This window comes from Calliphora vicina, chromosome 2 (genome assembly GCF_958450345.1).
Source record: "Calliphora vicina chromosome 2, idCalVici1.1, whole genome shotgun sequence".
Taxonomy (NCBI): domain Eukaryota; kingdom Metazoa; phylum Arthropoda; class Insecta; order Diptera; family Calliphoridae; genus Calliphora; species Calliphora vicina.
The window spans coordinates 93285775-93298792 of NC_088781.1; the positions used below are offsets into that span (position 1 = coordinate 93285775).

At 30.3% G+C, this 13018-nt stretch overlaps 1 protein-coding gene across 1 annotated transcript in view; it reads right to left on the minus strand.

Moving 5' to 3' along the window:
* The window catches only part of Orc5 (origin recognition complex subunit 5), a 38910-nt gene extending 26997 nt beyond the window's left edge, over positions 1-11913 (minus strand). The window contains exons 1-2 of the mRNA XM_065501118.1: positions 10966-11913; positions 4055-4261 (exon numbers count right to left, since the gene is read on the minus strand). Coding sequence (XP_065357190.1) covers positions 4055-4261; positions 10966-11886 — 1128 coding nt within the window. The 5' untranslated portion in view covers positions 11887-11913. The remainder of the gene's footprint in view (positions 1-4054; positions 4262-10965) is intronic.
* Between the last annotated feature and the right edge of the window lie 1105 nt (positions 11914-13018).

The following is a 13018-nucleotide window of genomic DNA, read 5'->3' on the forward strand; positions in this document are numbered from 1 at the left end:
GTTATCTTTCCAAGGGGGGAAGATGAATCACAGAAATTCTCATTATCAATGTCAACATTTTGAGTTTCTGTATTCGCTTTAGTAGGTTCTGTAGTTTTTGTTTGTTGTTTTGAGGTAGAATTATTTGTAGATTTTGATGATTTAGAAGGTTTTGTAGATTTATTATTGTCTGTTGTCTTAGATTTTCTAAATTTCAGTGATGAAGTTGATGCACATGTGTCCATTTCATTTGAAGAACTATATAAGTCTCGTCGGGAAAGTTTCTCGGTAGTTTTATCCATCTTTGGAGATGATGCATTTCGTTTTTGTTGAGACTTTTTTGTCTTATTCAAAAATTTCGGTGAAGGTTTGTTAAAGATTAGTCTGAGTTTGTGTTTTCAAATAAATTTCATATTTTCTCTTAGCGGCGCCAAAGGAGCATTTCTCCAATGTCTTAATCTTAATAATTTCCTTTTGTTGAATGAAACGAGGGCAGTTATTATCCGAAAATGTGCTCATCACGACAATTGGCACATTGAAGACGAGTGCAGTCAGACGGATCATGAGGTGGGAGGTTATATTTGTCACAAGAGGCTTGATTAGAACATTTATTCTTGGTATGTCCCAGAAGTTGGCAGTTGCGACAACGCATTGGGTTAGGAAAATAAGTCTTAACTTTAACCTTATACCAAGCTACATCGATAACCTTCGGTAAATTATACAAATTAAATGTTAGAATCATATTACCATTACATTGGATGATACCATCTTAATTTTTGGTGGTGAATTTATATACAGAAACAACTCCCTGAGATTTAAGCTCAGTAACAATTTCGTCATCTGGTACGTCCTTTAAACAAGGTGCATATACAACTCCTTTAACAAAGTTCAAAGTTTCATGAAGTTGGACGTTGATCTCACATAAATTCAGTAATGGTTTTGCCTTCAAGAATTTGTTTGCAATGACTTGGTTACGGACCAAAATCAAAAGATTACCATCTCTAAGTTGACTAATGGAACCTATTAGTGTTGAAATTGCGTTTAATCCTCTGTGTATAATGAATGGGCTTAATTTTACTAATTGATTATCCTTCGATGATATTACAAGGTATTTTGGATCACTAAGTGTTGTGTTCAGTTTGGGCGTAGGTAGCTGAGGTTGATCAAAAAAGTCGCCAAGAATGGCAAACCTATCAACGCAACGAATAATTGTTATAGTTATTTGACAAACATGTGCAAAAATTGTACTTTAACAGTATTTACGTGTCGATGTAAATAAAAGAGAGTAAATCAAATTTATTGATTCTACTTTATGTAAGTACTAAAACTGAATAAATTATCATTTTAACTTTATATTGTGTAATTTTAACATTTTAATAGTTAAATTACACAAATACGCGCTCCGCTTTTGCTGATTACTTTTTCCGAACGAAAGCATTGTATGTACACTAAGAAGCAGAAAATACTTTTTTTAATCCGTGGAATAACATGATAACTATATATACATACACGAAAAATAGAATACTGTCCTTGTTAAGTAGACAATGAATAAACGATTCAAGTCTATGCTAATCAGAATTAAATTGTAACAGTATTCAAGTTAAACGTGCTAAGTTGAATAAGCATTAGAGCTGTAAATGAATCATTAATTTTTGAATTAATTCGCGAATCTTTCACACAAAAAAATTTATTGAATGAAATTTGAGTCAATTCAAATGAATTTGGTAAAAATGAATTGCAATTCGTTTCCAATTCAAATGAATTTGTAGAATTCGTTTCTAATTCAAATGAATTGCAATTCATTTCCAATTCATATGAATTTAATTGATTCTGAATTAATTCAAATGAATTAGTAAAAAGAATTAGCAATTCATTTCCAACTCATTTGAATTGATTTTGTAAGTACAGTAAGCATCACTGTCGTTTTGTTATTCAACTAATTTGTTATTGAAAATACAGCAAGCATTACATACATTGTTATTTTTCCTGATTTTTGATTATTTGTGGAAGATAGTTTTATTTTTTTGAAATAAATATTACATAAATATTAGCAAAAAGTTTGTCGTTGGGTGGTCGTGGGTCACAAAATTTCAAAAATTATTAATTGCTTCTTGAATATTAAATGTGTTTTGTCGTTCAGCGTATTTCAATATAAAAATCAGTTTTTCTTGAAGAAACAAACTCCAAACACCATGTTTTCTTTGATCAAGCTCGGCTTTTAAATTTTTGTACTGAGTATTTTTATTTTGGTAGGAGAAATTTTTCATTCCCCCTAGAGATCTGCTCTTGAATTTGATTGAGTGCAACTCATTTTTGATTTCATTCATTTGAATTGCTAATTACACAGTGCTCGTAAAAAAAAACTGTCAAGCGGGGCACACGGTGGATTAAACTAATTCGGGTACGCTGAATTCAGTGGTGCCAACCGTTTTTTTCGAGATATACCGTTATTTCGAAAATGGAGGAGGTTGCATAACATATATTCGCGTAACTCAATAACTGTTAAGCTTATTGAATATACTATAAAAACGAAATTCCGCAATAAAATTACATTTAAGTAAGTCAACAACTTATTTTAATCTGCACAGTTGTTTTAGAAATATAAATTTTTTTGTCAAAAAAAAATAATTTTTTAGGAAAATTTCGAATTTTTTGTTTTTTAAAAAGGCATAAAAAATTGGAAAATGAATTTCGCTGGTCTACATACAGGAAAAATTATTATGTTACTTTAATTTAAAGCGGTTTTTTAAGTTTTTTTTATGAGATATATAATAATACATGTCTTATTGTCGATTTTAGCAAAAAAAAATTCAAATAACGCCCAAAAGTTCACCGTTATTAGAGCTATTGATTCTGAGTAAAATAACGAAAAATTTATTTTTGGGTGGGCGGGGCTATCAAGTTTCATAATATTTTGAACATTAAATCCCAAAAAACCCAACAAAAATTTCGTTATTTGACTCAGAATCAAAAAGTCTAATAAAGGTGAAATTTTGGACGTGATAGGAAATGTTGCTAAACCCGACTTAAGTGATGTTTTAATTTTTTTTAGTGTGAATTTATTTTTTTAACAAATATATTTCATTAACTTTAATTTGAATTCCTGTATGTAGACTTTATTGGACTACTGTATATGTTATGCAACCTCCTCCATTTTCGAAATAACGGTATATCTCGAAAATACGAGCTAACCTAAAAAACGGTTAGCACCACTGAATTTCATTGACAGAAAAGTGTAAATTTCGTCCACAGTGTTATTTTTCCTAATTCAATTCAAATGAATTGGAAACGAATTGCAACAAAATCAATTAAAATTCATTTCTGCCTAATTCTTTTGAATTGATTAAAATTTCATTCCAATTTCATTGTTGTAAAATGAATTAATTCAAAATTTAGCTAATTCATAATGAATTAAAATCAAAAAAGAATGATTCATTTACAGCTCTGCTTAGCATAGATTAGTATGGAGGCTTCGATATTTATATAAATAGGGCTATTATTAAACGTACTTACATACATACAGTGGTGGCCAGGAATTTAAGACAAAAATTGTTTGCTAAATTCCATGTAATTGTCAATTATTTTTTCAAATATTTCCACAAATATGTATGCATGAGGACTGTTTTAACACACAAGTGTGTTTTATTCGACTGTGTCAATTCATACATATTCACCATGAACACATAAAATTTTTCTACAACTTGACCAAAAATTTTTTTTTTTAAATAAACATATTTTCTCACATTTATATCATTATAATTTTATTATTATAAAATATTCGGACCAAATTTCGTATTTTTAGTTCCATTAGTTTCGGTCATATCATGTTATTAACAGCGGATGTTCGCTGAGGTGGGTCAACGTATTTCCACATATCTTTGTCCATATATGTTTTACCGATTTTTCCAAACATTTTTCAGAAACTAGAAACATTAATAATAAATTTTATACCCTTAGATGTCCTTTTATTTTGGCGCTATCGCACTTAAAATTCAGTTGATGAAAAAAATTCAAGTATTTGTCTTAAATTGGTGGCCACCACTGTATGTACCTATATGTATGCATGTAGTGTTACCTTTGCTTTAGCGTTCACAGTTTGCAAACGTTTTCGTCGTTTGCCATGATGCTTCACAAATAGACGTTTATCTTCTTTGGCCGAGTTGTGGCTAGCTAAGAAGGCGGCAATTAATAAATATTTTCCATAAAATGGTAACTCCAGAGACTGGGCCATTTTCCGAATAGTTTGGTCTGAATAATTGACATCTGGAACAACTGTTAAATTCTGAAATTAATTAAAATATGTTAATTTTCTATGGATATCTTTACTAAATAAAATTATGTAACCACAATTCAAATAATTGGTAATACACAATTCGAAGTTTTGCTTTTAAAAAAAAAACTTCTATTTTTGTCTCGTCGCATAGCCGTCTTTAATTGCTTGTATTTTAGGACCGAAATTTAAAGGAATATATATACAGTGCAGTATGAACACCACAATATATGAACACTTTCTACTTCCATAGGGTACTCTAAAATATGAACTTAGTGAACTAAGCTGTTCATATTTTAAAGCCTTTTAAAAATAAAAAATTTTTAATATATTTTTTCCGAAATCAAAAACGTTTTTGACCTAAGTTTTCTTTTGAGCAAAAAATTTTTTTTTAAAAAAAGGGCCGATTTTGAAAAAAAAAGTTGATTTTCCACAAAAAATATCAAAAATTTTATGTCTTGAGTTACAAAATATTTATTTTGATAGATATCCCACTCCCATCCCACTAAGCGACCAAAAGGTTCTTCAAGGAAAATATTTCAGCTTTTGTTTGAGCTAAAAAAAATTTAAAATAGGGTCGATTTTGAAAAAAAAAAGTTTTTGTTTTTGCAAAAAAAATTTCAATTTTTTTTTTGCAAAATCGAATTTTTTTACATTATGGGCCCTTTTTTAAAATTTTTTTTTGCTCAAAAGAATGCTTAGTTGTTTTCTTTTAAGTCCTATTTGGTCGCTTAGTAGGATTTAAAAATTGTATCTCTTGAGTTACAAAATATTTATTTTGATAGATATCCCACTCGCATCCCACTTAGGGACCAAAAATATCTTAAAGAAATAGACCTAAGTTTTCTTTTGAGCAAAAATTTTTTTTTAAAAAAAGTGTCGATTTTGAAAAAAGTTTGATTTTGCAAAAAAAAAAAGTAAAAAATTGTATGTCTTGAGTTATAAAATATTTATTTTGATAGATATCGAACTCGCATCACTAAGCGACCAAATAGGTCTTCAAGGAAAATATCTATGCTTTATTTTAAGAAAAAAAGGAGCTTTATTTTAAGAAAAAAAGTCAAAAATGTTTTTGATTTCGGAAAAAAATATTAAAATTTTTTTATTTTTTTTCGAAAGATTGAAGAAAGAGCTAGCTAAACTATTTGGGACACATTTTGCTAAGAACAATAGGTAATAAGTTACATGTATAAGAAAAAACACCTGCTTGGCCAAAATTTCAAATTTTGACCCCCTCTAACACATAGAGTTCGCGACCGATCTTGATGAAAAATTGTGTCTGAGTTACTATCCAACAAAACTAACCTTGGATTTCATCCCGATCGGAAGACATCGATTTCAAAAGTTGGTTCACTTGACATGAAATGCTCCATATATTAAAACAGTGTAAAAAATGTATGTATAGTCTATATATATAAAAATGGATGTTTGTATGTGGGTATGTATGTGAGTATGTATGTTCCGAATGAACTCAAAAACGGCTCCACCGATTTTGATGAAATTTTCAGGGAATCTTCAGAATAGCCTGGTGGGTAACACTGTAGTCAGATTTTTGATTTTCGGTCTGTGGGCGGAGGGGCGTGGCATTATCAAATTTTTACATTATACTGCTAATACCATCTATATATATAAAAAACTTCTGGACCGATTTTGATGAAATTTTCAGGGAATCTTCAGAATAACCCAGCGGGTAACACTGTAAAGTCAGATTTTTGATATTCGGTCTGTGGGCGGAGAGGTGTGTAAAAATCTAATTTTTACATTATACCGTTAATGCTATTATATATAAAAACAGATGTGTGAAGTTTGCTCCATATGGACTCAGAAATTGCTGGACCGATTTTAATAAAATTTTCACGGAATCTTCAGAAAAGGTAACACTGTAAAGTCATATACATAAATACTTTTTTTTATTTCCAACGTTCAAACAATGACAATTTTCATTTTGTTGCTTAACATCATTCTAAAAATTAATGATTTGGTGTAAGCGAAAAAAGGTATACATTCCATTCTTTTATATTATCAATCGATGATAAACAATTTTGTTTACTCTTGCAAATTTGGTGCATGATTAAAAAATTTCCATATGAAATCTATTACAAAAATAATATTTTGAATAACTCTCCGCATATCACTTTTAATTTTCGAACGGTAAAGTTATTCTGCCACCAGTTATTGAGCCGTCTGAGCTGCTACTAAGTTACATTTCCGGCGCGAATCCTATTTCCAAACACTTCCTTCAAAATATCCAAAAGTACAACACATGCTTTCAAATGACATCGGCTTGATCCCTCCACAAATTAGATTTCATTTCCGGACTTCTGCCAAATGCAAATGAATATTCAAGACGTTGTCAACAAAGTATTCCCAAGTCTTACAACGAACTACAACAATTCGGATTGTCTGTGGGAACATGCAATTTTGGCACCAACAAATAATGATGTTAACAAGATCAATAAGCAAATACAATTGAAACAGCCTAGCAAAACAAAAAAATACAAATAGATTGACACAGTAATGAACGAAGAACAAGCCGTCGATTATCCTACTGAATTTTTGAATTCATTGAATCACCGACTTTGTCCGAAACTGTATATTAAAATCGAGATGCAATATAAAACAGATGTTTTATAAGGGCCAGCAACGCGGACCGGGTTCAGCTAGTAATTCATAAAATGAGAACGGATTTCTGTAAAAAATTTTGTCAGTTGTTCGTATTTTCAAGGAGAAGATTATTACGGAAGAAAATTATACATATCTAGTCTAATATAATATACATATCTAGTCTAATATTACAATATAAAATTTCAAGTTTAATTAATTAAAATTTTTTTTTTGGTAGACTATTTCCGGGACTTGCCCATATGTGATAGTAAAAACTACCTAACTCTTCAACAACAACCTAACTCTAAATATGTGTTAGTAACAAAATTACAAATTAAAAGGTACCAACCCATGTTGGGTGTGTGCCAAACGGTAGCAAAGTTTTAGGGAAAGTAAATAATGATCACATACCGAAACTCTCGAAATGTTAACTGACAAAATTTCCATTAAATAAACTGCGTGCATTATAAAAATATTTGATGACTGGTAACAATATTGAAGAGATGCGAGGTCTTAATTGTGCTCTGTGGTTCTGGCATCTGGAAGTCTGAACTAACAAATACCTCGTCATCCGACCTGTGACGAACAATGTAATATATATTGCTTGTTTCATCCTTCGCTCTTTGTTATGGTAATTTTGCATAAATAAACTAGTCGCAAAAAACTCCCCTCCTCCAAAGTGGCTGGTTGGAATATTTATTGCCTAGTCCACATATTTATGTGATTTAATTTTTGTTTAACTGATTACACTAGTTTACAAATCAAACATTTTTGTTTGCTCATGGAATGAAACTTATATTTTTGAGAAGAGCTAGGGACGCTAGTTAATTGACCATTTTTTGTTCCCCACCTATACGTCAAAATTTTGAGATATATGGGTTTTTATTTTTCACCTGCCCTGAGTACTACTAATGCATACTGTAGTATACCGAATTGTGGTAATTAAGTATTTACATCATTTCTGGGTACTCAACACTCTGGCGAAGCTACTAGATACTTGAAAAAAATAAATACTGTTTAAAAGTACGTCTTGTCTGTAGATAAACGCTAATAAATCGCTATTAAATACAAAACTCTAAAGTAAAAACTATTTTAAAATGTCTTCTAGAAAGTGTAAAATAAACCCAGACCATTTTTATTTTATTTGCGGAAAAATTATTCAGTCAAATGGAGGTTTTCCTATAACACAAACACTGGAAAATCCTTATTTACATTAACAAATTTCGTAAAAGCTTTAGATAAGACAAAGCCAGCATTTCAATATTTATGCAGCGTCCCGAGTCTTTCTGAGGCTAAATTAAAAGAAGGAATATTTGTGGGTCTTCAAATAAGAAAAATTTTGGGTGATATCAAATTTGAGTGTCTATTAACCGATGTTGAAAATGCAGCATGGAATTATTTTAAACTTGTTGTTCAAGAATTTTTGGGGAATAAGAAAAGTCAAAATTACAGAGATATTGTTGCGAATTTATTACATAATTTAGAACTGATGGTTGAAAATATAACGCTCAAAATTCACTTTTTACATTCTCATGTGAATTTTTTCCCGGAAAACGTCGGACACATGAGTGACGAACATGGAGAGCGTTTCCATCAAGATTTGAAGTTTTTCGAGAGGAATTATCAAGGTTTTTGGGATTAGAATATGCTAAGAGACTACTGTTGGAGTGTCGTGAGGGAGAAAAATTAAAATAATTATAAAAATAGGACTAAAACACTTTACTTTTAATTTCTTTGTCTTAATTTAATGTACATTTTTGACGATATTTTTTCCGAAGTTAGAACACCTAAATACACAAATCCCCATATGTTTCAATTCATGAGCAAAAATCTTGTAAACTAGTGTTATTATCTATCCAATATTTACACCAATTTTGTTTATTTAACACAGTACAACATTTTTCAGTTCATTGCTTTTTGGATAATTATGGACCGATCATAATAAAATTTTTTGACATGAATTTTGTATATATAAAACTTATTTGGAGCGAAATTTGTGTAGATACATATATAAATTAAACATTATTCTAAGCATTCATGAAAACCCTCAAGAAGCTTCTCGTTACTTACAAAACCACATATTTGAATTAGAAAACTGGTTAAAACAATGGAAAATTAAAGTCAACGAGCAAAAATGTACACACATTACATTTACATTGCGTAGAGAATCATGCCCCCCTATTCATATCAATAACCAAACAATAATTCAACAATCGGAAGTGAAATACCTCGGAATACATCTCGATCGTCGCCTTACATGGAAAAGTCATATAGATGCAAAGTTGACTCAAATGAAATTGAAATCAATTCAAATTAATTGGCTTATTGGTAGAAACTCCACGCTTAGTTTAGATTGTAAACTTCTACTTTATAACATGATCATAAAACCGATATGGTGTTATGGCATACAATTATGGGGCACGGCCTCAGCGTCAAATGTAGAAAAGATCCAAAGACGCCAAAACAAGTTTCTAAGAATGATCACAGTTGCCCCCTGGTATATAAAAAACGAGAATATACACAAAAATCTAAACGTGCCCATTGTAAAAACTGAAATCTCGAAAAATGTACAAAAATATTAAAAAAAAAACTTGAAGTTCACCCAAACCCGCTGGCCCGCAACATATTAGATAACCGTGGCCACACTCGATTATGAAGGATGCCAATTTAACCAAAACAACCATGAACACAACATTTTTTCGTCTGGCACTGGCTGGACTAATTAAATAATAATATTAGATATAAGATTTGAACCACTTATTGTTAGTTCATTAAATAATGAAGATACAATAAATATATTATGAAAAAAAAAAAAAATTATGACCAATAAAGTCCAATTTCGGGATGAGATTTGTATGGGGACTAGGTGAAATAATGAACCGATTTCAGCCGGCTTCGTCCTTGGGCCGAACAAATTATATGTACCAAATTTTCGGTCCCTAATTAGTCATAGCTCCCATATAAGACACGCTTCCGAAAATCACTTTAAAGTGCATAAATCTGTAAAAAATTATGGTATACATACAAAATTCATGATAAATAACTTTCATATAGACACAAATCACACGACCTAATTTCATGGTTATTGAGCAAAAAAGGTGAAAAATTGGTAAAAAAAAATTCGCGATTTTTGCGATTTTTAAGGCACTGGATGCACCTTTATCGGGTAGGTATGTTCCGTACTTTTTTTCTTTTATTCAATATCTACAACTTTGCTTCAGCCACAAAAGAGAAATTCCGTACGGTAAACGAGATATAACCGTGCTAAAATATAGAAAAAGTGATAAAAATCCACCTTGAGGAAAAAAAATTCGTATGGCCATTAAATTATTACGGCAGCCAACTTGACAAAACTAATGATGCAGAAGTTCTTATTTTTGGGGATACTTTCACGTGCAATTGTCAGAATTGAGTCCCAAAATCATGTGTTGTACTGTGTAATACTTATTTGTATATCTAACCCATATTTACTCTTTTGTTGAGTTTATAAAATGTATACATATAGAGGTATAAATCAAGATCGTCGAAACTGCTAGCATATTAATAATTTTGGTATTGATAGCTCTCGTATAACTAAGCACAAAAACGTTAAAATTTTTAGTTGCTCTCTATTAGTTTAGGAGTTATAGGAATTTAAAGTAAATGTTATGTTTACTATTATATATAGTAAATTTACAAAATGATCTGATCATATTTACAAAATGATCTGATCAGTATGGGTATTATTGAATAGTGCTTCAAAATAACTTTTATATGATATATATTATGGTACTGTTTATTAACATTATGAACCAAAAATGCCTTTTTCAATTTATATGACAGTACTTCAGGAAAATTTGATATACAGAAAAAGTGATTTTAGCGAAGCCGGTGTCCATTACACGACAGTTTTAAGCCCGGCCGAACAGAAAAAAAATAATGAAAATATAAAGTGGTACTAGGATCTTGATTTGTTCCTATACATATGTGCTGAATTTTAATTCAATAACGAAATACTTATTGAAAAATTTTGTAATAACATGTAGTTTAGTGATCTGAGGGATATTGAATCTTAACACCGATTTGTATTTACTGATTGTGTAATTCAGAATCTCAATGTTACTCATACATACATGTTTCTCCGATTTATCGTAACGCATATAGACCTGAGATAATGCAGCACGTAACGGTGCAGCTATATTACGCCATAATTTGGAAACATCAGTAATATCTATAGATTTATTCAATACTGGCTCCATGTAAGTAAGGAAGCAGTTACAAGCCGTAATTTTAAGTTCAGGAACATCGCGGCAGGCCTTATAAAAAACACTTAAAAATATGTTCAGATAATTATTAAAGAATTCTGGAGTTATTTCGTTGACAATATCCACTTGTGCCAGTTCCTTATTATATTGACAATCAGAATTACTCATATGTTGTGCCTTTATATGGCTTTTGAGCATTTGACGAGCCATTTCGAATTGTGTACTTAAAATTTTTAACGTTTCCGCCTTCGAATACTGCGGACAATGGAGTGTTATAACTTCGGTTAAACCAGTTTTAGAGTGGTATTTCTCAAATGGTATTTGGGATATGAGGACTACGCATATGTTAAGTCCGGTCATCTCCTGCAGCCGTAGTAGCGACGGCATAATATTTCCATCCATATCACGTAAGCGATCTGCATTATCTAGTACAATAACATAGCTGTTTTGGTCATTGCTGCTATTGTTTCTCAAGTGTTCTACAAATTCTTTCAGAGTATCGCAACTTAAATTGGGATTATCACTATAGGAAATTAATTCTTCCAGAGTATTCTCTAAAAGAATTTTTGTTGAATAACACTCAACACAATTAACGTGTACGCCACGAAATTGTTGATCTTTTTTGACAATCCGTAAGAAGTCTTTAACAATTGCAGTTTTTCCTGTTCCAGCATGCCCGTAAACAAAAATTGCTGGTGGAAAACATTCTTCTCTATTTGATATTAATTCAAAAAGATGTCGAATAAAACTACTACGACAAGGATATTTGTTCTCCAAAATGTGTACCATCGTCCTTTATTATTCGTTTAATTTCGTTCAAATTATACTTTGTGGCGCAAATCTATCTAGTAAATAAAGCACAATCTTTACACTGAATTACTAGCATAGGGTGCCCACAGGAAATAAACTTAGAAATAATTATGAACTCAACTGTCAACATCATATGTTCACGTATGGACGATAGAAACATAATAACTGTTGAAACTTTCTTTGAAGAAATAATGATCAACATATCAAACTTGTAATTTTTTCTCTTTTAAAATTATTTTTATACCCTTCACCTTCGTGAGAAGGGTATATATAAGTTTGTCATTCCGTTTGTAATTTCTACATTTTTCATTTCCGACCCTATAAAGTATATATATTCTGGATCCTTATAGATAGCGGAGTCGATTAAGCCATGTCCGTATGTCTGTCTGTCCGTCTGTCTGAGATATGAGGAAAAAACCAAGCCAACCTCGATTTTTGACCTATATCTGGATTACTAAGAAATTAATATGGACAATATGGATATCTAATGATAGATATTTCAAAGACATTTGCAACGACGTATATAAGACCATAGTAAGATGGACCTACAATGGGTCAAAATCGGAAAAAAAAAATTTTAACCCGAAAATTTAAAATAACAATCGAAAAAAAAAATTTTTTAACCCGAATTTTTTTTTCACAAAAAAAAATTGAAAAAACAAAAAAAAAATTTAAATTTAAAAAAAAAAAAAATTTAAAATAAACGAAAAAAAATTTTTTACAAAAAGTTAAAAAAAACAACTGTAAAAAAAATTAAATTTTGTTTACCTAAAAATATTTAAAATTTTGAAGTATAATTTGGTGAAGGGTATATAAGATTCGGCACAGCCGAATATAGCACTCTTACTTGTTTTAATTCGCAAAGGCAAAACAGAACAAAAATAATAATGTTAAAAAAATAAATTAAGCAGAAAAATCAAGAAATAAATAAAAATAATCAAATAAATAAGAAATAACTCTTGAACATAAACATAAAGTTGGAAATAATGTTCCTTTATAATGTCGAAATTATCTGCACACACTTTAAATTTTAGAGTTATATAAATTCGATATTTGCTTTAAAGTACAATTTTAAAAATAAATAATTTACTTGTTTGAATGAAAAATTATA